The 25,022-nt window shown below is 40.7% G+C and overlaps 1 protein-coding gene across 1 annotated transcript in view; it reads right to left on the reverse strand.

The window, feature by feature from the left end:
• APAF1 (apoptotic peptidase activating factor 1) overlaps positions 1 to 25,022 on the reverse strand; it is a 93,286-nt gene that overhangs the window by 27,051 nt on the left and 41,213 nt on the right. Inside the window, exons 15-21 of the mRNA XM_074941845.1 lie at positions 19,572 to 19,697; positions 18,504 to 18,635; positions 15,603 to 15,728; positions 11,952 to 12,113; positions 5,059 to 5,187; positions 4,127 to 4,252; positions 3,441 to 3,560 (exon numbers count right to left, since the gene is read on the reverse strand). Of these exons, the coding sequence (XP_074797946.1) occupies positions 3,441 to 3,560; positions 4,127 to 4,252; positions 5,059 to 5,187; positions 11,952 to 12,113; positions 15,603 to 15,728; positions 18,504 to 18,635; positions 19,572 to 19,697 (921 nt within the window). The remainder of the gene's footprint in view (positions 1 to 3,440; positions 3,561 to 4,126; positions 4,253 to 5,058; positions 5,188 to 11,951; positions 12,114 to 15,602; positions 15,729 to 18,503; positions 18,636 to 19,571; positions 19,698 to 25,022) is intronic.

Genomic DNA, 25,022 nt, shown 5'->3' on the forward strand with positions numbered 1-25,022 from the left:
AGCTCTACCACAATGCCCAAATCTTTTTATGATTTGTCAATTTCTCTTCTTCATGAAGAGGCATATAAATTGGTCCTCTACTTGTAGGGTTGGGTCTCCTCCGCTGATCGGATGTAGGTAATTAGAATTCTAGATCTAGGTGAGCCTGGTCAGTACACTACTTGCCCACCATCTTTCCTCTAAAACAGCTATTCCATAATTACCATAGGAACTTGTTATGATATTTCAGAAATATATCTGTTCATCGTAAGTAAGCAGATGATGTGTGTTACCTTAGAAAAGAGTCCAGTTACGCTATTGCATATGAATTGCTTGGACAAATAATGTTGGCAAAAATACATTAACATTTTCAACTGATTAGATTCACTGTTCCCCCTCCCTGAAACAAATAAAATAAAAGTTAAGGGTGGATTGATCAGAAAACCCTTTTCAAAGAAAATAAATTGATCAGTAAAGACTTTGTCCCCACTCTCCCCTTTGTGCAGTGCGTGTCCTCCTACTCAAACAGTCCCATAAACGGGGCCGGGGCACAGCAGTTCTGAGCAGAAAACCATTTGGTACCTTTGGGGGAAAGGAAAGAGGGCCTATTGCTTCAGTATTGGCCTTTTAATTAGCCTTGATGCAGGCTCTCCAGGCAGAGGAAGAGAGACAGTTTGGTGATGAGATGGTGGTGGGGGAAAGACAGAAAATAGGAAAGGAGAGAGAAAAAGAGGGGGGAAAGTAGGTAAAAGGTCCCAGCAATGAGGAAGATCCCTTTCTGGGCTCTTGATAGACTAAAGGTAAAAAGGATGGGGGTTTTCCTGCAGGGGAAAACACTTCTGAAGGGAAGTTGTCAGGGAGGTTCCCCTTTAGCCAGGCTTGCACAGATAGAATGCTGTAACAGCCTCCTTTAATCAAAAGGATGGACATGACCCACCTATGCCCCACTCAAAGGACAGCAGCAGAACAATCAGTTTCAGCTATCCCCTCACACTACATATTATTGGCAGCCATAACAATTTTTTGAAGTTCACCCAAGAAGGGCTGCCAGGCTGCCTGCCGGCCAATCAGGCCTGATACAAAGCAACTGAAATAGTTGCTCACCGGGTCAAAGGCAGGTCTAGATAACACTGGTTAAAACTCTGGAGACCTATCTTCATTACACTCACACTACTGCCACCACTAGTAAAGCTGCAGCAGTGGGAAATATGAAGAGAAAAGGCTACTGTAGACAGAGCCTGAAGAATTTAAAATAACCACTAAAACAGAATACCAGACTAAAGGGCCATGTGTGTCTGCGTTTTATGTGCTATGCCACATTTTTTGGAAGATAGAAGTTATTAAGTATGGAAATGTTTTATCAGTCTCTCAATTACTTCATTCACAATTTAGAGATTCATGGAATTGATCTGAAGGCAACATTTGGCTCTAAAAAAAAGCAAAACTTGAAAGAAAAAGTAAGTGCATATAATGTCACATAAAATGTTTTTGACTCCCTTATCAAGAAACACAGAATTCTACCTTCCATTTGAAATGGTATGGTTAAAATGAAAGTCAAAAAACCCAAAACATTAAAAAGCCAGAAGACAAACGTACATATATGTACAGAGACAATAAGACTCAAACAATTATACTTGAAAATAAATGCTTAATGAAGACTAATTATAGGTGAACAAATAACTTAGAATTGGGGGAAGATACTGATTCCTCATTATTTCATTCAGTGCTCTCAGATAAGAATATTGATAATGCTGACATTAGACAGTTGTCATTCACCCGCAGAAAATTTGTAGAATTTGACAGTCTGAATTACTACACAAGAAATGTAGATCACCTTGCTGGTGCCATGCAATATGGGCATTCAGTTTTCACAGCTATAAAAGTTAGTGCCATTGCTTTAAAATGCATCACTTCTGCAGATCCCACAAGAGTTTACGCTGAAGGACCACCGGAATCATATAAACAATTGTCTACTGAGTAAAAAAAACCCACTACTTGTCATTCCTGAAGCTTTAAAATTTTCTATTTGCTTTGGGTAGAAAAGGCATTTTACAGGCTGAAAAAATACTTTCAGCTACAAGGATTACCTCATTCTGTCTCTTTCATGGACTACAAACACTTAGTGTATCCCCAGCAAGCAAGATTTTTAGATGGTTTGCATTAGGGTCCAGTTTCCTTAGTGCACCTGCATGCAGAACTCCCACAGAAAGACAAGTTGCGCATGGATTGGCAGAATTTGGTCTGTAATGGGTATTATACCTATGCTGCTGTTAAGTGTCCAGCACAGCAAGAAAGAACTCAGAAAGGGTTAGTGACAGACTGTTCCACCCTATCTAGTTTGTCAGATGTACTGGGGTCTTGTAAACACATTCTGCAGCTACTACTTATCCCTAAAGAAACTGTTGAGAAAAGTCTAAATTATTTAATTCTGCTCACCCCACTATTTATGCTCTACTTTCAATTTACCTTTGTTTTAGAACTTTTTGGATACTCAAGGATTAGAGATAGGTCTAAACATGCCAAAACTATGAGAAAATCTGGATCCAAGCCTTGTGGCTTGGGTCCATCTTTTTAAAGGATGGATTCAGGATCTTTTAAGACAACCTGCATTTCAGACATACATGCATAAGAATGATGCAAAAATTTGTACAGGGTAGGCCATTAATTGACAACTTAGTATATTTAAGTAATTGTCTGATCTGACTTTTAAAAAAATAAAAAGTTAAACTGCAACATACTTATGTGAAAGGAATTTTTGACATTTAATATGAAAAATACTTTGACAAATTCTGGACAGCATTTTGTAACAAAAAATGAATATAAGCATGTTTTCTTGTAAGCTATTATAGTTAAGCATGTCAGTGTTCTAAATGAGCTAAACTAGCCACTTGATGCATCACTTCTACAGGATGTCACATCACATAACTGATATAACTTGACATAAAATTATGGAAGGATACATGTTAATTCAAAAATATTTCTATTACAAAAGTGAAGGCAGCTACACGTGTCTGTTTAAAGTATTTAGTATGCTTAGTTTCACCAGAGTATCAACAATTTGTATTTTTAGCCCATACAGAAATATTGTACCCAAAATTAATAAAACATAAGGTATACAACTCGTAAAGAACAGTTATTTTGCAACAGAAAAGGTCCTCTACCCTTCTCCATGCAGTCAGCTTCAATTTGCGTATCTTCCTTTTCAAGGGAAAAAGCCCACAAACTTTAACAGGTCTTGCTCATTAAAATAGGCATAGCTCCTTTGTCTGGACCTAATGTACAGTAATTCAATCATTTAAAGAGTAAATTACCGAACATTAGCCATTTACATGCCAGATCCAAATGCTTAAAATCAAAAACAAAAATAACTTAATTCTTAATGTGCTTTTTTTTGTAGATTACAGAGACCCTCGGGCATATTATTGATTTATGAATTGAAGTCCATACAGAAATACACTTACTTGTAGATGCTTCTGATTGAGAATTGCTAAAACCATCACTTCATCATCCTGGAACACGACATCTAGTTCACGTTTTAACACAACAGCAGAGAACTTGCACACCTTACTTGACTCCCAAATCTGTAAAGAGAATAATGTTCTCAAAGGTTCTATAAAGAACAGGAAATAAAACTTTCAGTCAATAAATAAGAGTACATGCAAAAAGTAAGAAACTCATAAATGGAATAATTTTAAATCATCGAGAATAACTGCTCAATACTTTTAATGGGTTTCATTTATTAGACTACTAGGAAGGGATGTACAATCCAAACAGATAAAATGCAATATTGATATTTTTCCCATACTGACTGACTCCCCTATACTTCTACTCAGAGAAGTCACATGCACAAAGTTCACCAGCTCCTAACTTGAAATCAAAGAAAATAATTTAAAAAATGAAAGTACCAGCTATTGCATTATATATTTCATTCGCATAAGAAGTTTCAAGAATATGAATAGTGATTATGGAAGTTGGGAAAGAAACAACAAGGAAAAGAACAGGGTTACCTCTCCTAATGGTAGCACTGCAGTTTATCACAGGAATTTAGGGATCAAAAAACATAGCACAGGTATTATACACAAGTATGTATCCTAAATAAGTAACAACATGTAAATATGCCCAAACAACTGGAAATAAGTCATCTTACCCTTATTGTCTGGTCATCCGACGATGTCAGAAATAAAGATCCATCAGGAGAAAATGTCACACAGTGAACCCAACTCAGATGTCCTCTGCAATCAGCTACTTTTGAAAAGGATTCTGTATTCCATAACTACAGCAAAAATATAACAAAGGAAGATCCAACTGTATCACCACCACTACATTCTAAATACGAAACACAAAGCACATACAATAACTTAAGAACACACCGATTTTTTCTATTAGTACTTGCTTTCAGTCCTCATCCTGAATATACTAACTGTAAGAGGGAGTTGTCTTCTGCTGTCACTATTTACTACAGATATTTATTTTTCGAAAGATCAGCCTTTTCAGTTGTATAACTAAATCAATCCATGTAGTGCTCAAATGTAGACTTAAATGTATCTGTTTTACAAAATATGATACTTAAATGTTTTGGGACTAGAATGGATAAAGTAAGTATTACATCCACTACTTAGTGTTTTTCACTTGGCTGAATCATAAAAAGTCCTATAGTGTACCAGTATATTGTACAAGAGTCTTTTATACCATATTATTTCTTGAAGACTGAGTTTTTCTGATTTATTTTGCTTTTAACATGTACAGTTAAATAAAATGTTCATTTTGCGGCTTATGTGAAAATATAAAAAGTAAACATGTTCAAAATGAAAAATATGTATAGTTCAAAAACAATATTTCACCATTCAAAATTATACCTCTAATAAAATGGCTAAAAAAATAAATAGAAAAATGAAATTAAGGTATTACATTATGTGCTAAAAATACTTACTTAACTAAGTTCATTTTGAACTTATATGCACATGTGCAGTTATTGGAAAGTTCTAGCTCTCCAAAACTAATGGATTTAGACACTCCATTTTCTCCATATAGTATCCCAGGAGGACTATTTAAATTATGTTAACAAGGATAGTCACTTACCTCAACAGAATAATGTGATAAAGCAACTGCTACCAACTGATTGCCAGGACAAAAGTCACAGTACTGGATTGTACTGTGGTGACTTATAAGGACTTCTGCTAACAAGTCACTGGTTATAACATCAAGAAGCTGCGAACATATACAATTCTAATAATTATATTGTATTAACATCACGACTATTACTTAGCTGCTCAGTAAAAACTGTATAAGATGTATATGTACTTTACTGCTGGCAAGTAGTTAATTATGATCATTAGTAGTAGTTTAAAGCACTCAACAACATGTATTCACCAATTAGGAAAAAATGCAGTTCCTTAAATTAACAGATCCAGTCCTCTTTCAGAGACCTTATATCATCCAAGTATTTATTTAAAGCATATTTAAATACACACTTTAATATACAATAATTACTCCTGAAGGAACTGTGCACCAAAAAAAATAAAAAAATATGTGCACAATATTTTAAAACGCTGCAAATTTTATTTGTCAATAAATAAATGTGGAGGCTCCAGCATGGCAGTGAAGAACACAGGCCACTGGCTGCACAGAATGAGAGATCACCCTGCAGCTTCCCTCCTTCCCCCAGGACATGGACTCAGTGAGGCTGCACCTGACCCTGACACAGCACAAAGGCCAGCCCTGCCCCAGAAACACCCCAGGGTCCTGCCTCTCTGCGCCAGGTGCAACAGGTGTGGGCAGGCACGCTCAGCCCAGCAGGATCCAAGTGTGGTAGGATCCAAGTGTGGGGTGAGAGGGTTCTGTGCAGGGCAGTCTAGGTTCGGGTGGCTCAGCAGGGGGGCGGGAGGGGTGTCCAGGTGCAAGGGAAGGATCTGGATGTACGGGCTCATTGGGGGGGTTCAATGCAGGGGCAATGAGACTCTGTGGGGGGGGTCCAGGTGATGGTGGTTGGGCCTCAGCATGGAGATGAAGCTTGGGGGGGGGGGAGGGGGCGGGCATGTGGGATTCAGCGGGAGGAGGGGGGTCCCAGATGCTGGGAGATTGGGGCTTGGTAGGGTGGGTGTCTGGGTGCAGCTGGTTGGGGTTCAGTGGGTCTGGGTGCGGGGGACTCATCTGGGTGCATATGGGCTCTAGATGCAAGAGGTAAGGCTTGCCGGGATTGGGGTTCGGGTGTGAGAGGCTCAGCAGTGGGGTTTAGGTGCGGGGGGGGGGGGGCGTTAGGTATGGGGGCATCCAGATGCACAGGGGTTGGGTGGACAGGGGAGCAACTCCCTATACAGTGACCCCTCCCGCCATGGCTGAGGAGCAATGGGGAAGGAAGTGAGGGGTGGAAGTGCTGCAGAGCTTCCTGCAGTCGGGAGAGTATTTTGGGGGTGTGTCTCCCCCAGCCCCAGCTGCTCCTTGCAGGGAAAGAGCAAGTCTTGTCCTCCCTCAGCTCAGCAGAGACTAGCAGCTGAGCCAGGAGCAGAGTAGGAGCCACCAGCCAGGGCATCCCTATCCCCTGCAGTGATTTACCTCTCCACCGGCTGCCCACACTGCTGGGGACAGACGCGTGACCGCTCTTGCAGCTTCCCTTTCCTTCCCCATCAGAAAGTCATTTTTCTGCAGGGAAGCAAAATAATCTGCGAGGGATATGAATTCTGCGCACAGAATTCCCCTGGGAGTATAGAATATTTAAAATATATACTACTTTTGACCTCAAAACATGCTACATTGGCTTTACAGGTACTCTTAGGATACTGTGTAAATGAAAATTTTTCTTTTAAATATTTGTATGATGCAGCCAATTCTTAAAGGAAACAACTCTGCATTAGTACTGGCTCCATTAACTATAGTCAACATGCTGTAAAACTGTAACTTTTCTTCAGTCATTTCCTTTTTTCAAATCACCAAATATTAAATTAAATCTGATAGTCCATTTTATAATGTTTATTAAATAAAATTAAAGGCATTTTTGAGTTGTACAACTAATCCTGAAAGTATCTTATTTCTGCATACCAGAACTTAAAGGCTGAATGCTTTATCAAAACTAACAAACAGAAGGCTATTCCTACGATAATTTTTAATCCTGAACTTCTTTAATAACTCTATTGTAAGAGCCTTAAAAAATTGAGTTTAATACTAATTATCACATAATGGCAAAATTAGCCTTTGAATCATGTCCTACTCAATAAACAGTGATTTGACATTGTTTCTAGCTTCCCTCAAATGCCTTTAAGCAGGCTACCATAATTTAGTAGTTCACAAAACACAGTTATGCCTTTCCCTTCATGGAGCACGTGTCTCTCTATACCCACTAGTTGCAGGGTGTCACACCTACGGCCTGCCAGCCACTTTCATCCATCTGCAACTCCCTCTGTGCACAAAGAGGACCTGGCCTTCTGCTGCTGCTCCTCCACAGATTATTCGAAGGGGCCAGGAAGGAGGAGCAAGCTTATGCGGGGTTAGGTCTTTCCTCCTCCTGCTGTTGTCACCAAGACTTTCAAATTAGTTTTACATCCAACTAGTTGCTTTGCTTCCCTCTACTGCAGCTACCATAGAAGGCTCAGAGGAGGAGCAGTTTTTCAAATGCCCAGGGAGGCTCCTGTAACTCAGGCCTCCAGGGTTCTCTAAACTACGCTGGTGTTTCTCCACAGTCCCCAGAGCTCAAATAGAAGATACTCATCCAGAAGTCCTGGATTCAGTCCCTACAAATGACCTAAGCAAGGATGTTGGCTATGCTGTCTGTAACCCTAGAACACAATCTGCTTCCGGAGCTAGAAAGAAAAACCAAGAACCCTGATGCCCAACACTCCTCTGTGTTGCACAAGTATTATGTAACCCTCTGGCAGTGTGTTGCATCCACATATCAGCACGCTTTCTCTCTCACCAGTTATTCCGATGGCTAAAGTGGAACAGGTCTCTGAAAAGAATCTGAAAACTATGAGTTCAAACCCTGCTGATATCAGTATGGGGGGGAAGGAAGGGGGACAGTAGCAGCATGCAAGTTAGTATAAAGTCCCCGCAGTAATTGTTGGCATAAATTACGTTGCAAAATATTGTATTTAGAAAGGAATTTGGATTTTGTGTTAGTATTTGTCTTAGTACTGTAGTTTTAGTGTTGGTATTTTGGCTAATGGAAGCTATCCTTCTAAGACAGATGTTGATAAATTTGAGGGTTCAGAGAAGAGCCACAAGAATGATTAAAGGATTAGAAAACATGCCTTACAGTGATTGAACTCTTTGATCTTAACAAAGAGAAGATTAAAGGGTGAGTTGATTATAGTCTATAAATATCTATACAGGGAACAAATATTTAATAATGGGCTCTTTAATTTAGCAAGGAAAGCTATAACATGATTCAATGGCTGGAAGCTGAAGCTAGATAAATTCTGACTAGAAATAAGGCATGTATTTTAAATAGTTATAGTAATTAACCATTGGAACAATTTACCAAGGGGCATTGTAGATTTGCATCACTGACCATTTTTAAATCAAGATTGGATGTTTTTCTAAAATATACATTCTGAGAAATATTTTGGAGAAGTTCTATGACCTCTGTTATTCAGGTCAGACTAGATAATCAAATGGTCCCCTCTGGCCTTGGAATTTGTAAGAACAGGATTCAGAGTAACAGCCGTGTTAGTCTGTATTCGCAAAAAGAAAAGAGTACTTGTGGCACCTTAGAGACTAACCAATTTATTTGAGCATCAGCTTTCGTGAGCTACAGCTCACTTCATCGGATGCATACTGTGGAAAGTATAGAAGATCTTTTTATACACACAAAGCATGAAAAAATGGGTGTTTACCACTACAAAAGGTTTTCTCTCCCCCCACCCCACTCTCCTGCTGGTAATAGCTTATCACTTTAGATAAGTGAACTCCAGAAAGGATAGAATTTGATTTAATAAATTTATCTTTCAAGAAAGTAAGCCTTGTTCTCAAAGGCCTCAGAGCACTGCTGAGCTACAGCACTTTTCATTTTTAGATTACCAGTCTGAATCTTTCCTACCTCAGCAGGGACTAAAAATTGTTCCCATATAATGGAAGTTCAGTAGACCCTATGTTAGATGAGTTTGAAAGTCCCAGTTCCAGCTCTGCTGTCACACTCACCACTATGTTCTGAGACTAGATTAAGATCTTCATGTTAGGGAATTCTTTTACCACATGCTATGCATTGTACAGACACAATGAGGGCTTGATCTTGGTTATGACCTCACATGAGAACTCCTGCAGCAGGGGCCAAAACTGCCTTACTCACCTCAAGTTTTTGAAAGTTGGCAATACTTTTTACACACACTGGAGATGGGCAACAGATCAAAAATCAGAAAGACAAAAGACACATGGTTTAATTTTTTTAATTCACTATTTTGGGTCGAGTCTGAATTTTTTTTTTAAACTTTTGAGGTTTGCAGTACTGCACGCTTTGTAGATACAGAACCTGATTTCTAGAAGTGCCGAGCACACACGTTAACGGGAGCTGCAGGTGCTCAGCACTTATGAAAACATGGTCTAAATCAGGGGTCTCAAACACACGGCCCGCGGGCTGCATGTGACCCGAGGGCCACGAGGCTATTTCCTGAAGCCCGCCTAGTGGCTTGCGCCCCGCCCCCCCACAGCCTACCTCCAGGCCAGGGTTGGGCAAACTACAGCCTGCAGGCCGGATCCAGCCTGTGGGATTGCTCCCTGTGGCCCCACGCCACTCCCTGAAGCGGCCAGCACAATGTCCCTGCGGCCCGAGGGGGGCGGGGGGGCGCAGAGGGATCCATGTGTTGCTCTGGCTTCCAGGCACCGCCCCCCGCAGCTCCCACTGGCTGGGAATGGGGAACCGTACCTTTGGGGGAGGTACCCGGAGGAGCGGCAAAAGCAGCGCATGGAGCCTGGAGCCCTGTGCCCTCGCCGCCCCTCTCCGGGCTGCAGGGACATGGTTCTGGCTGCTTCCCAGAGCGGAGCAGAGCGGGGCCGGCAGGCAGGGAGTCTGCCCTGGCCCCGGTGTGCGCCGCTGCCACCCCAGAGCCACTCTAAGTAAGTGGCGCCGGGCTGGAGCTCGAACCCCTCCTGCACCCCGCCCCCCAACTCCCTGCCATAAGCCCCCTGCCGCACCCTGCACCAACCCCCTGCCTGCACCCCAACCCCCTGAGCTTCCTGCTGCACCCCAATCCCCTGCCCTGAGCCCTGCCACATCCCACACCCCTCCTGCACCCCAACCCCCTGCCCTGAGCCCCTGCCACACCCCTCCTGCACCCCCTGGGGGCAGGGAGGGGGCGGAGTTAGGGTGGGGACTTCAGGGAAGGGGTTGGAATGGGGGCAGGGGCAGCGAGGGTGGGGTGTCAGTGATGCAGCCCTCGGGCCAATGCACTTGTCCTCATGTGGCCCTCGTGGTCATTTGCGTTTGAGACCTCTGGTCTAAACAGTCTAAACATATTATTCCACTTTTCTCAAAACAAAAGAACCTTTTGTTTGATATTAGCAGAATACTGTGGGCCAAATACTGCCATTGATTACATCTGAACAATACCAATGGCTTTAGTGAGGATTACTGACCTAAACAAGAATACAATTTTCACCAAGCAGTTTTAACTTTCAGGTTAATTTATAAAGCTCCATACAATTTCTGAATAAGCTGTTTTATAAATTTTAAAGTCAAAAGTCAGAATTGCTTCCCCTCCTTAGTACACCATATTTCATTCCAAGTCTTCCAGCCATTAGTGCAGTTCTTACCACCAATCCATAGAACAGCATTTCCCAAACTTCGTAAATTGGCCCCTCCTTTTGGAAAATCCCTGGATTCTTGCCAGATATTGCTATAAGGCCTTCAGATCTTAATTTATACATCATCTGCATTGTCTGCGCCTTGCTAGTTTTTCACACCCCACTTTGTTAAGTGCTACCTCAGAATAAGAAGAATAGGCTGGTCATAGCTGCTTGTACCTCTCTCCCCCCCACATAGCTAAACTAGTGAATCTTGATCTCCAGGACAGTTGCACTGTAGGAACAAGCATAATTCAAACATTTTTTTCTCCTTATACTATAAAATGTTCCTGCTATCCTACACTAACAATTTGTAACAAAAAACCACACATTTTGGCAACAAAGTATTTTTTTAATTTGACTAAGAACATAAGAACGGTCATACTGGGTCAGACCAAAGGTCCATCAATCCCAGTATCCTGTCCTCTGACAGTGGCCAATGGCAGATGCCCCAAAGGGAATGAACAGACAGGTTATCATCAAGTGATCCATGCCCTGTCACCCTATCTGAGCTTCTGGCAAACAGGCTAGGGACACCATTCCTGCCCATCCTGGCTAATAGCCATTGATGGACCTATCTAGCTCCCTTTTGAACCCCGTTCTCGTACTGGCCTTCACAACAACTTCTGGGGAAAGAAGTTCCAGAGGTTGACAGTGCGTTGCGTGAAAAAATAATTTTCTTATGTTTGCTTTAAACCTGCTACCTATTAATTTCATTTGGTGGCCCCTTGTTCTTGTATTATGATTTTATAGACCTCTATCATATCCCCCCTTAGTCGCCTCTTTTCCAACCTGAAAAGTCTCAGTCTTATTAATCTCTCCTCATATGGAAGCAGTTCTATACCCCTAATCATTTTTGTTGCCCTTTTCTGAACCTTTTCCAATTCCAATATATCTTTTTTGAGATGGGGCGACCACATCTGCACGCAGTATTCAAGGTGTGGGCGTACCATGCATTTATATAGAGGCAATATGATATTTTCTGTCTTATTAACTATTCCTTTCTTGATGATTCCCAACATTCTGTTCACTTTCTTGACTGCCGCTGCACACTGAGTGGATGATTTCAGAGAGCTATCCGCAATGACTCCAAGATCTCTTTCTTGAGTGGTAACAGCTAATTTAGACCCCATCATTGTATATGTATAGTAAAACGAAACAGAACACAGGAAGAAATAAGAGTTTGAATATTATGAAGTACTTACTAAAAGCCGGTTTTTGGCTGCCACCATTATTGTAGCACAATTTGCTGACCAGGAGCAACACTTCACTAACACTTCCACATCATCTTGGTGTTCATCTGCATTTCTGAAGAAGTCTTTTATATCAATAGTTTTCAGTTCATTTGCTGAACACACTTCCCAAAGCTTCAAGAACAAATATATTAAAATCAGCCTTAAAAATCAATTAGTGTAGATGACAGAAATTAGCATTAACCGATTACAGTATGAAAAAGCACATACAATATTTTTAATTTAATTTTCAAGATCAACTAGAATGTTGCTGTACATTCCTGTATGCAAACAGGTCAGAGCGAAAAGAAGATCGCCCCTCACACTGCTGTGTTGAGACTGTACTTGAAAGCATACTCAGTTCTGAGCATTTGTGTACCAGAAAGGTATTGCAAAATTGGGAGAATTTCAGAAAAGATCAACAAAATTATTGCAGGTCTGAAATGTTGACTTTTAAGGAAAGATTAAAAGATCTCATATGCCCTACCTCACCTGCCCTCCCCCACCAAAAAAGACAGGGGAAAACAATGTAATACACTTTAATCTTTGTTGCTTATGAAATGCATTTAGTTATAGGTTATGTTTAGCTATTAAATATTAAAATTGCACAAAGCAGTTTTCCCTCAAAGTTATTATAAACATATTTCAGAGAAAAACCTAACATTTCTGGGTTTAAAATGCAAGACTATTTTATAATCCCTAACAGAAAGAATGTTTTCTTTTATGGATTACATTTATTGTAGTTTTTCATGTCCACACCACAAAGTAAAAACAGCACAACATACGTTCCTTAGGCATGATGTTTAATATATACGCCATTATGTACAAGACTATTTTGTATTAAATTAAAATGTTTTGAAGAAATTTCCAGTTTGGTAATTGAAAAACTTTGTACTGAATGTCTACATAAACTTATTTTACACATTCCACGGGGACTTAGTTGCAATTTTTCCATCAAAACTTCCATATTCAAATATTACACTTGTGTATCTGTTTGCATATTTTATATATATTTTTCCTATCAATCTATTATTTTAAAACTATCGACACAATCCCTTCAGTGGGAAGCACTGAGGTCATAGAAAAACTATAGGCCAGCTACTATTGACTTTTAGAAACCAAGAAAATACAATTGCCTATGGTAACCCTAAAATTCTACCAGATGTACTATCAAACTCCCTTCTTTACCTGACATTTATCCAACTTTTGTTGAGATGCTCACAAGTGAATGGTAGTTTATTAAACATCATAGCCAAACCTTGTGAGCAACTTTTTTCTTTTTACAAAAGTTATTTATCTAGATTTCCCTTTATGGCTAAATGAGAATATTTATCATCAACAATAAGCCCCAAAATAGAAATAAAGCACACGCAATTCTAGACAATTTAAGTAATAACATAACAGTAGTCACCTAAGCCCTGTGACGGAAGTGAGATTTTTATTTGCAAGAACTCAAATTAACTTTACCTGTAGAACAACAAACACAGATAATCCTCCACCCCAGAGTAGTAACACATATATGTGACTTTGACCTTGACTGTACTGAAGTAGAGCACTGGCAAAAAGCGATCCTCCACTTTTGAGCATACAATTGCACAAATAGCAGACAATGCTGCACAGTATTAACTAAAAGAAAGAGGCAGATTAGACTGATTTTTCTGATATAGTAAAAGATGTGGCTTTCATATCTTCTGCTATGTGCTCTCAGGAAGTGAAATCACAGGTTGAATATTCACAGGTTAAGGTGTAGAATTTGAACTTCCCTCGCCAGAAAGATGAATGATAGATGAAGGTAAACAAATTGTTCTCCAGCACTGGAGTCTTAAAAGAAGAAAATATATTGAAACTAAAGTTTGAAACTAAAGATTATGTCACAGCATATCAAGTGCTTCATTGTAAATGCAAGAATTCAAAAATACAGTCTGAAAATTCTTAGAATGGTTAGAATGAATATGTGTCCATGTCAAAAAATACATACTGGATATAAATGGAGTCCTAGTAAACTAGGCACATTTTTCAAGGGTAGTTTACTGTACTGACATTATTATTCTGAAGTGTGACCATGATTAAACTGCTCTCAAGATGGACTATATGACACCCAAATTAGATCTGTCTGCAGCAGGCAAGTTTAACTTTACGTTGTGTTAGAAGCTCAGCACAAGGGGGACTGGTGTACCGAAATGAGATATTAAAAGAATTATGTATATAAACTTGCACTGAATGAGCTGATGTTGGAATAGTTTGCTGGCACTCATTCTTTGTGAGTATTTTGCTTTTAAAATGTCCTGCTTCCCTGAAGCATGCTACAGAATTAACAATGCCCACCTGGCTGGCTTCTTTGTATAGTTTCTCTGAGCAGCTATCCAAAGTGATTGTTCTTTGTTCCCACAGAAGCATACAAGTAGCACAGAAGAATCAAGGGGTCCTGCCCCAATCACAGCAGCAAGGGGTGGAGACAAGAGAAAAGCTAAATCTCCTCTCGGCTGGCACAGTGGTAGAACAGAAAAAGGAAAGAAATGTGGGAGAAAGACAAGAAACAGCAACAATTTTTCCCTAACAGCTGGGAGAAAAGGGCAAGAAGTAAGCAAGCAAGCAAAGCTTTCACTTCTTCCCAGCTGCCTAGGTTTGGAAAGAGCACCAAGTAACCACAAGCCAAAGCTGACATGAAAGATGGGGACTGTTTTATGGCGGGACTACTTCCAATCAGGGAGAATTCCAGGTTTCTGGCCAGGATATTGTACCTGGACTCAGCTAAGGAGGATACAGACAGACAGACAGCCTCTAGCCAGTATTTAAACCTACCAGCTAAAAAGGTTTCTGGTATATTTTTCAAGCTCGGTCCCCAGATCTCATTGATGCATTCACGAAAAACAAACTAAACCACTTTTAACTTTTATTTTTTAACAGCAGCTACAATAGCACTAGCAGCTCTTTAACATTCCTGATTTAGCTCTCTTATGGCAAGATAAAAGCTTCTTTGAACAGTGATTCTAAAATGGTACAAGCTTTAGGTTGTAATTGGCAACTATACCTCCTTTTTTAAAAGAAGAAAACATTACAGTATTGGGGAAAAGAGCTACCTTAACCCCCCCCCCCCCAAAAAAAAAAAAAAAACCAAACCAAAACAAAAAAAAACCAAAACCAAAAAAACTGCTTTGCTTCAGCTGGTTTGGGTAAAATTACATTAAATTCAAGAATACAATGAATGTTAGGAATTCCTATCTTATTGAAGATATATTTTTATATGTCAGATCTCTTTTCCAATAAATCTGAATCTTCTATTATACACACATGATTTAAAAATGTATACCAAAAATCATTCTCTCAATTAGAAAAGTTACATGACAGGAAGGATGGTGAAGATAAAGGACTAAAAATGAGACACCCTGAGTTCTATTTCCATCTATGACACAGAATTATTCTGTGACCGTCAGTGAGCCATTTAACCTCTGGATCCTTGGTTTCTCATCTTTAAAATAGGAATGCCACTAAGCTACCTCACAGTGAAAATACTAGGCTTAATTCATTAACATTTGTAAAAGGCTTTGAGATTACTGAATACAACACAGTATTAAAATATAAATTTCCATTATAAAAAACAGACTGGTTATTTACAAAGCATACCTTTAATGTTCCATCTGCTGAGCAACTAGCCACATATTTGTCATCTGGTGAAAATTTGCAGTGACTGACAGAATTTAAGTGACCAAACATTGTATTTCGACAATGCTTTTTGTTCAAATTCCAAAGCTGCATAAAAAGTAAACACAACACAACTGCTGTTTAACCAAAAAACAATCTAAAGCTAAGAACATCAAAAACTTTCCTACCCAAAACAGGAATCCACGTTCAAAAACTGAAGAAAAGCTTTAATTCAGATTTTTCTTCACATTCACAGCAACACAGGGAAGCCAGTGGCAACACTCATTTAAGTTACCTGAACTTTTAGGCTGAGATTTCCAAATGTCTTACCTTGACCTACCAACTCATGTGAAAACTAAAAATTACCGGTCTTCACTAGGATTTACCTCAAGTTTTTAATTCTCTTGAATTAACTAACTCAAACTAAGAACATGCTTTTTTCCCCCGTAATGAAGACAAGGCCCTTGAGGGAGAGAGAGAGGGTATGGAAAGGTTTCAGAGTAACAGCCATGTTAGTCTGTATTCGCAAAAAGAAAAGGAGTACTTGTGGCACCTTAGAGACTAACCAATTTATTTGAGCATAAGCTTTCGTGAGCTACAGCTTGCATCCGATGAAGTGAGCTGTAGCTCACGAAAACTTATGCTCAAATAAATTGGTTAGTCTCTAAGGTGCCACAAGTACTCCTTTTCTTTTTAGGGTATGGAAAGTTTGCCTTGATCCCAATGCTTCTTAAAACTTCCTCCCTTTTATCTTATCTTCCTCTTGTCTTCCAAGTTCAGGAGCAGTTTATTAACAATTCCTAAACTCAATCTGATCCCCTCAAATAGTCTTACATCCTATTAATGTACTCTACTGAATCCACCCTTAATGACCTGCTAACTAAATCAAAAGGACACTATAATTTTTCTCTGTCTGCTGACTTCTGAACTTTTTGATATCACTCTCCTCATTTCTCTGAGTCTATGATCTCTCAATTCTCATCCTAACTGGCCTTTCAGCATTACCTTTAGCAGCTCTTCTTTCTTCCTTTTGTCCTTTGTATTGGCACTACCTAGGTTTCTGCCCTCGGTCTTCTCTAGTGCATCAGACAAGATATTTTAAGAGTGACTTGGTAATTTTGGGTGCCCAATTTGAGATACCTTAAAAGGGCCTGAATTTTTAATAAGTGGGTAGGTGTTGAGCAGTTTTTGAAAAAATCAGGTCCCTTTAAGGTATCTCAAAAATTGAGGCATACAAAGTCACTAGTCACATGAAAATCTTGGCCACTATCCTAACACCTCATCCATTCCCATGGTTACTACTACTTTTATAGAGGAAACATCTAAATCTATCACTCCAGCCTGTCCCAAATGGTCATACTTCACATCTCAAGAGTCCCCTCAGACATATCCTCTAGGACAGAGGTGGGCAAACTACGGCCTGCAGGCCACATCCGGCCCGTGGGACCATCCTGCCTGGCCCCTGAGCTCCTGGCCCAGGAGGCTAGCCCCCGGCCCCTCCCCCCCACAGTGAGCTCCTGGGGCAGTGCAGCTACAGATCCCAGCCGGACCCGGTGCTCTGTGCTGCACGGCTGCCTGTCCTGGTGCAGCCGCGCTGCCAGCCACCAGTGTTCCAGGCAGCGCAGTAAGGAGGCAGGGAGAGGCGGGCAAGGGGGTGTTTGGATAGAGGGCAGGGGGGTTTGGGGGTGGTGGGCGGGGGTGTGGATAGGGGTCGGGGCAGTCAGAGGACAGGAAACAGGGTGGTTGAATGGGGGCAGGGGTCCTGGGGGGGCCCCCATCAGGAAGGGGAGGGTTTGGATGGGGCGGCGGAGGGCCGTCAGGGGACAGGGAGGGGTGGATGGGGCAGGGGTCCTGGGGGAGCTGTCGGGGGCAAGAAGCAGGAGGGGGTCGGATACAGGGCGGGGGGTGGGCCATGCCTGGCTGTTTGGGGAGGCACAGCCTCCCCTAATCAGCCCTCCATACAATTTCAGAAAGCCGATGCGGCCCTCAGGCCAAAAAGTTTGCCAGCCCCTGCTCTAGGATGTCCAAGTACAATCTTAAACACAGTCTCTCCAAAACTGAATCTCTTCTAATCTTTGTCATCTGACTCTCATCTCTGTCAACAACTACTATTTACTATCAATTCTTATTTTCTGCAACCCAGGTGTCATCTGATTCGGCCATCTCTTTCTCATTTCCAGGCTCTTAAGTCATTTGGTTCCTCTTTTTATTATAGTTATAATCCAATGCAATAGCTAAAATAATCTTCCACGCATTGGTCATTTTTGCCTTAATTACTACAGTTTACCTGTCTGATATTTTTGATTCACTTCTTCCACCCACTGCTCCCAATCATTCCAAAATGCAGTTGCTAAAAACATCTATTTCTCTTGCTACTTCACCATAACCCTCTTCGTCCTTGAGCCTCTTCAATAGCTTTTTGTACACTCTGACATCTAAGGAAGGATCAGGATCTTGAATTAGAAGATCATACATAATCTTTCCTTCTCCAAACTTTCTGCTCTTATCACTACTCCATTCCCAATCTTTTCCATTAGCCTTTTCCCAAACTCTCATTTTCATACCTTTTAGCATACTGTCCCCTACTGCTGGGGAAGCATCCTTGTTCTCTTCAGCTAAGTGCCACTCCACCTTCTCGGTAGCCCCTGTAAAAACCCACTTCTAAGAATTCTACCTACCTTCTGATGAATTATCACTATATTCTTCCTTACCTGCATTGTTGTCATGTGTTGTGTCATATGTTTGTCTTATCTAATAACTTACAGAGTCAGCTTTTTGAGTCAAGGAACTTGTTTTAAGGTGTTTATAAAGTGCATGTACACTTACAACAATTCATTTTTAATAGTAAGCAGCATAAAAATAATCTCAGCATTTCCCACTTACTTTGACGTAAGTATCATTTGAGCAGGTGGCTAAGAGAAGTTGATCATTTGTGTTGTTAAACTGGCAGCAGTTGACCTGTTCTACATGTTCTTCGTATACCTGTACAAGCTGACCTGTTCTTGAGTTCCAGATCTAAACAGAATTGATTTAAACAACCAAAAAAAACTGTTTGAAATATATTCTATACAGTTATTAAAAACAACAGGGTGTGTTTTTGTTGGATATTTTTTACAACTATGCTGGAACATTTAATATAAATTAAATGCACTTTTCTCATAAGTTTGTAACCATTTAACAGTATTTCTCCCAGTAATATTTGAAAGAAGATGGGGAAAATGTGAAATTTTTACATTAAAAATGAAAAATATTGTTATGTCCAAGTAATAACAATTTGTGGCTAAGAGAGGAAAATAGAGGATGCTTTTAAAAATAACAGTGGTCTGACAATAAGCTTTTACTAAAAATATGATCACAACAAGATGCTTGGAACTATCTTTTCACATCAATTCACTCTTGCCAAAATATAGTCTTAGGGTATTACTAAAGTGGACAGGCCAGCACCTTGTTGAAACATTTGAAAAACCAAGGTGACTTTAGAAAACATTCTTGAGTAAAAGATCCGAGTGTCATATATGATCCTACTACAATACTAAAGAAATATATAGAAGTAGCCTAAAAAACCAAACAAGACAAACAGAAGCAAGTGAAACAATACCAGCAACAAGCATGAAGGAAGTTATTATGATACTGATGTCACTCATGTTGTAATGATTCTGTTCACACACACAGATATTATTATGCTCCAGTCAGACTGCAGAATCATCTTATAAGAGAATACGATAGTAAATTATGCTTTACACAAAACTATGCTTTACATTAAGCACATCTAAAATAAAAGCATGTCATTTAAAAATATTTTCAAGTTGACAAACAGTACCTATAATACTTGTTCTCCACATAAGGTATAAACAAAAGATCTTAAAATTGGTTCAAGTTAAATTGGTTCAAGTTTAGAAACAGAATTACTTGTTCTACTCTGAAGAAAAGTGCTCACCACCATTGCCTTACCTTCACTTTTTTATCCACTGAACAAGTTGCAACAAATCTGTCATCTACAGAGAAAGTGCAGCAAAGTACTTCATCATCATGAGCCTTTATTTCCAGAAGCTTCTCTCCACTTTTCGCTTTAAACACCTACATAGGAAGAATATAACACACACTGGAATCTTAGGCCTACAGTACTCTGAGCTAATTTCAAAATACTCTACGAGGCATAAAATTGCTCTGTTCTCAATTTTCCTATTTCAAGTGTTCCTTATAATAAAGGGAAAATTGCCAAATAGTTCAGGCTACATTTTTTACCTTGAAAATGTTTATAATCTCATTGAATGCGTGCCCAGAATTTTAAATATCTATTCTTTACAAAGTTGGAGCTCAGATCAGAGACCACAGGAACAATAAGAATGTCCCTGAAGTGCTAAAAGTGAAATCTGGGGAGGGTTATAATTATTCTTAAAAATATTATCACAGGTTACAATTTAGGCTTGAGATGAAAAATTTAAACAGTGATGGGAAGATTGTGTGTGTGGTGACAGACGAATTAAAAAAATATGAAAATAAATTTGTCTTTGGGTACAATTGTGTTTCTATTCAGGTTTGTTCACTATTTAGTGTACAAAATTTTGAATGTATAAAGGACACAATCACTTGGTTGTCAAATAGTAGTAGTATTTTACTTTTAAATCCCAAAGAAAAAAAAATTATATATTAATATTTTTTCCTTTTATCCTCCATGTGGATAACTGTTTGCTGGAGTCTATGTTAAAATGAGGAATTCTAGGTCTATAGATCACGAGAATCAGATTACTTGGACATATTAAGGACCTTTTCAAGAAACAAATAATGATTTTGAGGAAGAAGGGGAGACACTTCAAAGTCTGATCAAGGAAGACCCTACAACAAAATATTTCATTCCTGAGTTTCCCTGACTCAGAATGGGAAGAAGTGGGGGAAGAAGAAACCATATCCTTCCACCATCTTGCCAAACATTCTCATATTTACTTTTATGATAATGCAGAACCCTTGCTTAATCTAAACTACACTTTCCTACTCAGAGCTATTGATCCTCAACAAAAGATTGTTCAAGGGAATTTTGAGATGCCAACTAAAGCAGGACCAACGTAATTTAAATTTGGCTTTTCTATGTTTTCCCTTTCTTGTTGCGTTGAAAGGGAATAAGAATGATAATGAAACAGATTTTAAAAAATAATCTAATAATGAATATTATGTTTAAGGTGCAAGGAAATCAGAATTTGTAATAAATTCTGAAAATTTGGATTTCCCAAATCTAAGGACCACCATATTTTGGTTTCAGACAAGATCTTTAGGTAATGGTTGTGGTGGAGGGTACCTGAAGAGTAGTGTATTTCCAATTTTTAAAAAACCTTTTCCGTAGTATTATTTAATAAGGAATAGAATAATTATCAGCAAAATTTAGGCAAGTTCCCTTTCAAAGGCTATTTTATTCCATACACAGCTACATTTTCCCTCCACTACACTGAGGGACAGGGACAAGAAACAGGCAAAAGATGCTGAAGAGAGGAATGAGATAGCCAGGGACTGGAACCTGAGGAAAAATGGGAGGATGATGCACAGAGGACTGCGAGAGAACATACAACAGATTCATACCAATACCAGGAAGAGACAGGTCTATGTTATGTGGGACTCCATACTCAGAAGAAACAAAAGGGCTGTGACCAGACCAGATCCAGAGGACAGAAGAGCGTGCAGTCTCCCAGGAGCAAGGATACGAGATGTGGACGTGAGGCTGAAGAAGATCCTGATGCAAGTGGGGAAAAATCCACTGATTGTGCTGCATGTCAGGATAAATGACTCTGCTAGATACCGATTGGAATAGATCAAGGAAGACTACGCTCGACTGGGTAAGGCGCTTAAAGAAGCGGAAACTCAGGTGATTTTCAGCAGAATAACTCCAGTTCCTAGAGAAGGAGAGCGAAGGTGTAACAAGATAATAAAGGTAAACAGATGGGTCAAGGACTGAACTAGGAGGAAGGTTATGGGATGATCGACCACTGGAAGGCATTTATAGAAATAGTGTTGAACTCAACTGAGGGACTCCACTTGAGTACCTGAGATATTAACGTTCTGGGCTCAAGGCTGGCATGACTGGTAAAGGCTTTAAACTAGGAGATGAGGGGAGAAGGTTGGGAAAAACATGTGTATCTCCATGCTTGGTTTCAATACATAGGAGCTGCAAAATCAGCTAATGGAAGATATAACAAGAGATAATGGAACACCACAAGCTAGAAAACTGGATGAGGTCTGAGGGAAACTGGAATGCTTGTACACAAATGCAGCGAGTCTGGGCAAAAAAATAGAGGAACTAGAATCATAGAATCATAGAATATCAGGGTTGGAAGGGACCCCAGAAGGTCATCTAGTCCAACCCCCTGCTCGAAGCAGGACCAATTCCCAGTTAAATCATCCCAGCCAGGGCTTTGTCAAGCCTGACCTTAAAAACCTCTAAGGAAGGAGATTCTACCACCTCCCTAGGTAACGCATTCCAGTGTTTCACCACCCTCTTAGTGAAAAAGTTTTTCCTAATATCCAATCTAAACCTCCCCCATTGCAACTTGAGACCATTACTCCTCGTTCTGTCATCTGCTACCATTGAGAACAGTCTAGAGCCATCCTCTTTGGAACCCCCTTTCAGGTAGTTGAAAGCAGCTATCAAATCCCCCCTCATTCTTCTCTTCTGCAGACTAAACAATCCCAGCTCCCTCAGCCTCTCCTCATAAGTCATGTGCTCTAGACCCCTAATCATTTTTGTTGCCCTTCGCTGGACTCTCTCCAATTTATCCACATCCTTCTTGTAGTGTGGGGCCCAAAACTGGACACAGTACTCCAGATGAGGCCTCACCAGTGTCGAATAGAGGGGAACGATCACGTCCCTCGATCTGCTCGCTATGCCCCTACTTATACATCCCAAAATGCCATTGGCCTTCTTGGCAACAAGGGCACACTGTTGACTCATATCCAGCTTCTCGTCCACCGTCATCCCTAGGTCCTTTTCCGCAGAACTGCTGCCTAGCCATTCGGTCCCTAGTCTGTAGCGGTGCATTGGATTCTTCCATCCTAAGTGCAGGACCCTGCACTTATCCTTATTGAACCTCATCAGATTTCTTTTGGCCCAATCCTCCAATTTGTCTAGGTCCTTCTGTATCCTATCCCTCCCCTCCAGCGTATCTACCACTCCTCCCAGTTTAGTATCATCTGCAAATTTGCTGAGAGTGCAATCCACACCATCCTCCAGATCATTTATGAAGATATTGAACAAAACCGGCCCCAGGACCGACCCCTGGGGCACTCCACTTGACACCGGCTGCCAACTAGACATGGAGCCATTTATCACTACCCGTTGAGCCCGACAATCTAGCCAGCTTTCTACCCACCTTATAGTGCATTCATCTAGCCCATACTTCCTTAACTTGCTGACAAGAATACTGTGGGAGACCGTGTCAAAAGCTTTGCTAAAGTCAAGAAACAATACATCCACTGCTTTCCCTTCATCCACAGAACCAGTAATCTCATCATAAAAGGCGATTAGATTAGTCAGGCATGACCTTCCCTTGGTGAATCCATGCTGACTGTTCCTGATCACTTTCCTCTCATGTAAGTGCTTCAGGATTGATTCTTTGAGGACCTGCTCCATGATTTTTCCAGGGACTGAGGTGAGGCTGACCGGCCTGTAGTTCCCAGGATCCTCCTTCTTCCCTTTTTTAAAGATTGGCACTACATTAGCCTTTTTCCAGTCATCCGGGACTTCCCCCGTTCGCCACGAGTTTCCAAAGATAATGGCCAAGGGCTCTGCAATCACAGCCGCCAATTCCTTCAGCACTCTCGGATGTAACTCGTCTGGCCCCATGGACTTGTGCACGTCCAGCTTTTCTAAATAGTCCCTAACCACCTCTATCTCCACAGAGGGCTGGCCATCTCTTCCCCATTCTGTGATGCCCAGCGCAGCAGTCTGGGAGCTGACCTTGTTAGTGAAAACAGAGGCAAAAAAAGCATTGAGTACATTAGCTTTTTCCACATCCTCTGTCACTAGGTTGCCTCCCTCGTTCAGTAAGGGGCCCACACTTTCCTTGGCTTTCTTCTTGTTGCCAACATACCTGAAGAAACCCTTCTTGTTACTCTTGACATCTCTTGCTAGCTGCAGCTCCAGGTGCGATTTGGCCCTCCTGATATCTTTCCTACATGCCCGAGCAATATTTTTATACTCTTCCCTGGTCATATGTCCAACCTTCCACTTCTTGTAAGCTTCTTTTTTATGTTTAAGATCCGCTAGGATTTCACCATTAAGCCAAGCTGGTCGCTTGCCATGTTTACTATTCTTTCGACTCATCGGTCTACAGGAACTACAGGTGCAGGTCAAACCAGTTATTAGAGGGATTACTGAAACCTCGTGGAATAGCACTCATGACTGGAACATAGGTATTGAAGTGTATGCACTGTTTAGAAGAGATGAGAACAAAGGTAAAGGTGATGGGGTAGCACTGTATGCCAATGAAGCAGTAAACTGTAAAGACATATGAATAGTATGGACAAAACAGAATCTGTCTGGGTCAAAATCACTTTGGGGAAGGATTGTGAAAGAGGTTTTATTGGGATAGTGTTAGAGGTCTGCTATACATCCCAGGGTCAGATTCGTATATGAATTGTAATGAATCTAATATTATTAGAGAAATAAACACTAGGGTTGTCAAGCAATTAAAAAAATTCATCATGATTAACTGCAGTTTTAATCGCACTGTTAAACAATATTAGAACACCATTTATATAAATTTTTGGTGGATTTTCTATATTTTCAAATATAGGGTCAGGGCTGGGCTCTCTGGGATTCAGCCCTGCTCAGGACTCCAGCCCCCGGTGGGGTGTGGAGCTCCAGCCCCCATTCTGCCCAGGAAGCTGCATGCTGGGGCTGCTCCAGCCCTGCCGTCACCTCCAGTGCTAGCCTGCTTCAGCCCCTCCGCCGCCTGTGAAGCGGCAGGCTGGGGCTGCTCCAGTCCCCTACTGCCCAGGATGCTGTGGGCTGGGGCTGCTCGAGTATCTCCGCTGCTCCAGAGCTGTGGGCTGGGGCTTCAGCCTCCTGCTGGGGATGCCTCCTGCCCCGCCTGCAGGTATGTGATTGACACCCTTTAAAAAAATGAATGCATTAATTTTGCTTTCAGTTAATCACAGACGTTAACTGCAATTAATTGACAGCCTTAATAAATACTTTTGGGAATTGTGTCATAATGGGAAACTAACTTCCTGGATACAGATTGGAGAATAAATGCTACTAAGACTGGTTGGGCTCAGTTATTCTGCGATGTGATAGATGACAGTTTTCTTCATCAAATCCTCACTGAACCACAAGAGGTGATGCAATTTTAGACTTGGATTTAATAAGTAATGAGGACGTCATAGAAGAGCTGGTCGTAGAAATAACGTTGGTTT

Source organism: Natator depressus, chromosome 1 (genome assembly GCF_965152275.1).
Source record: "Natator depressus isolate rNatDep1 chromosome 1, rNatDep2.hap1, whole genome shotgun sequence".
Lineage (NCBI taxonomy): Eukaryota > Metazoa > Chordata > Testudines > Cheloniidae > Natator > Natator depressus.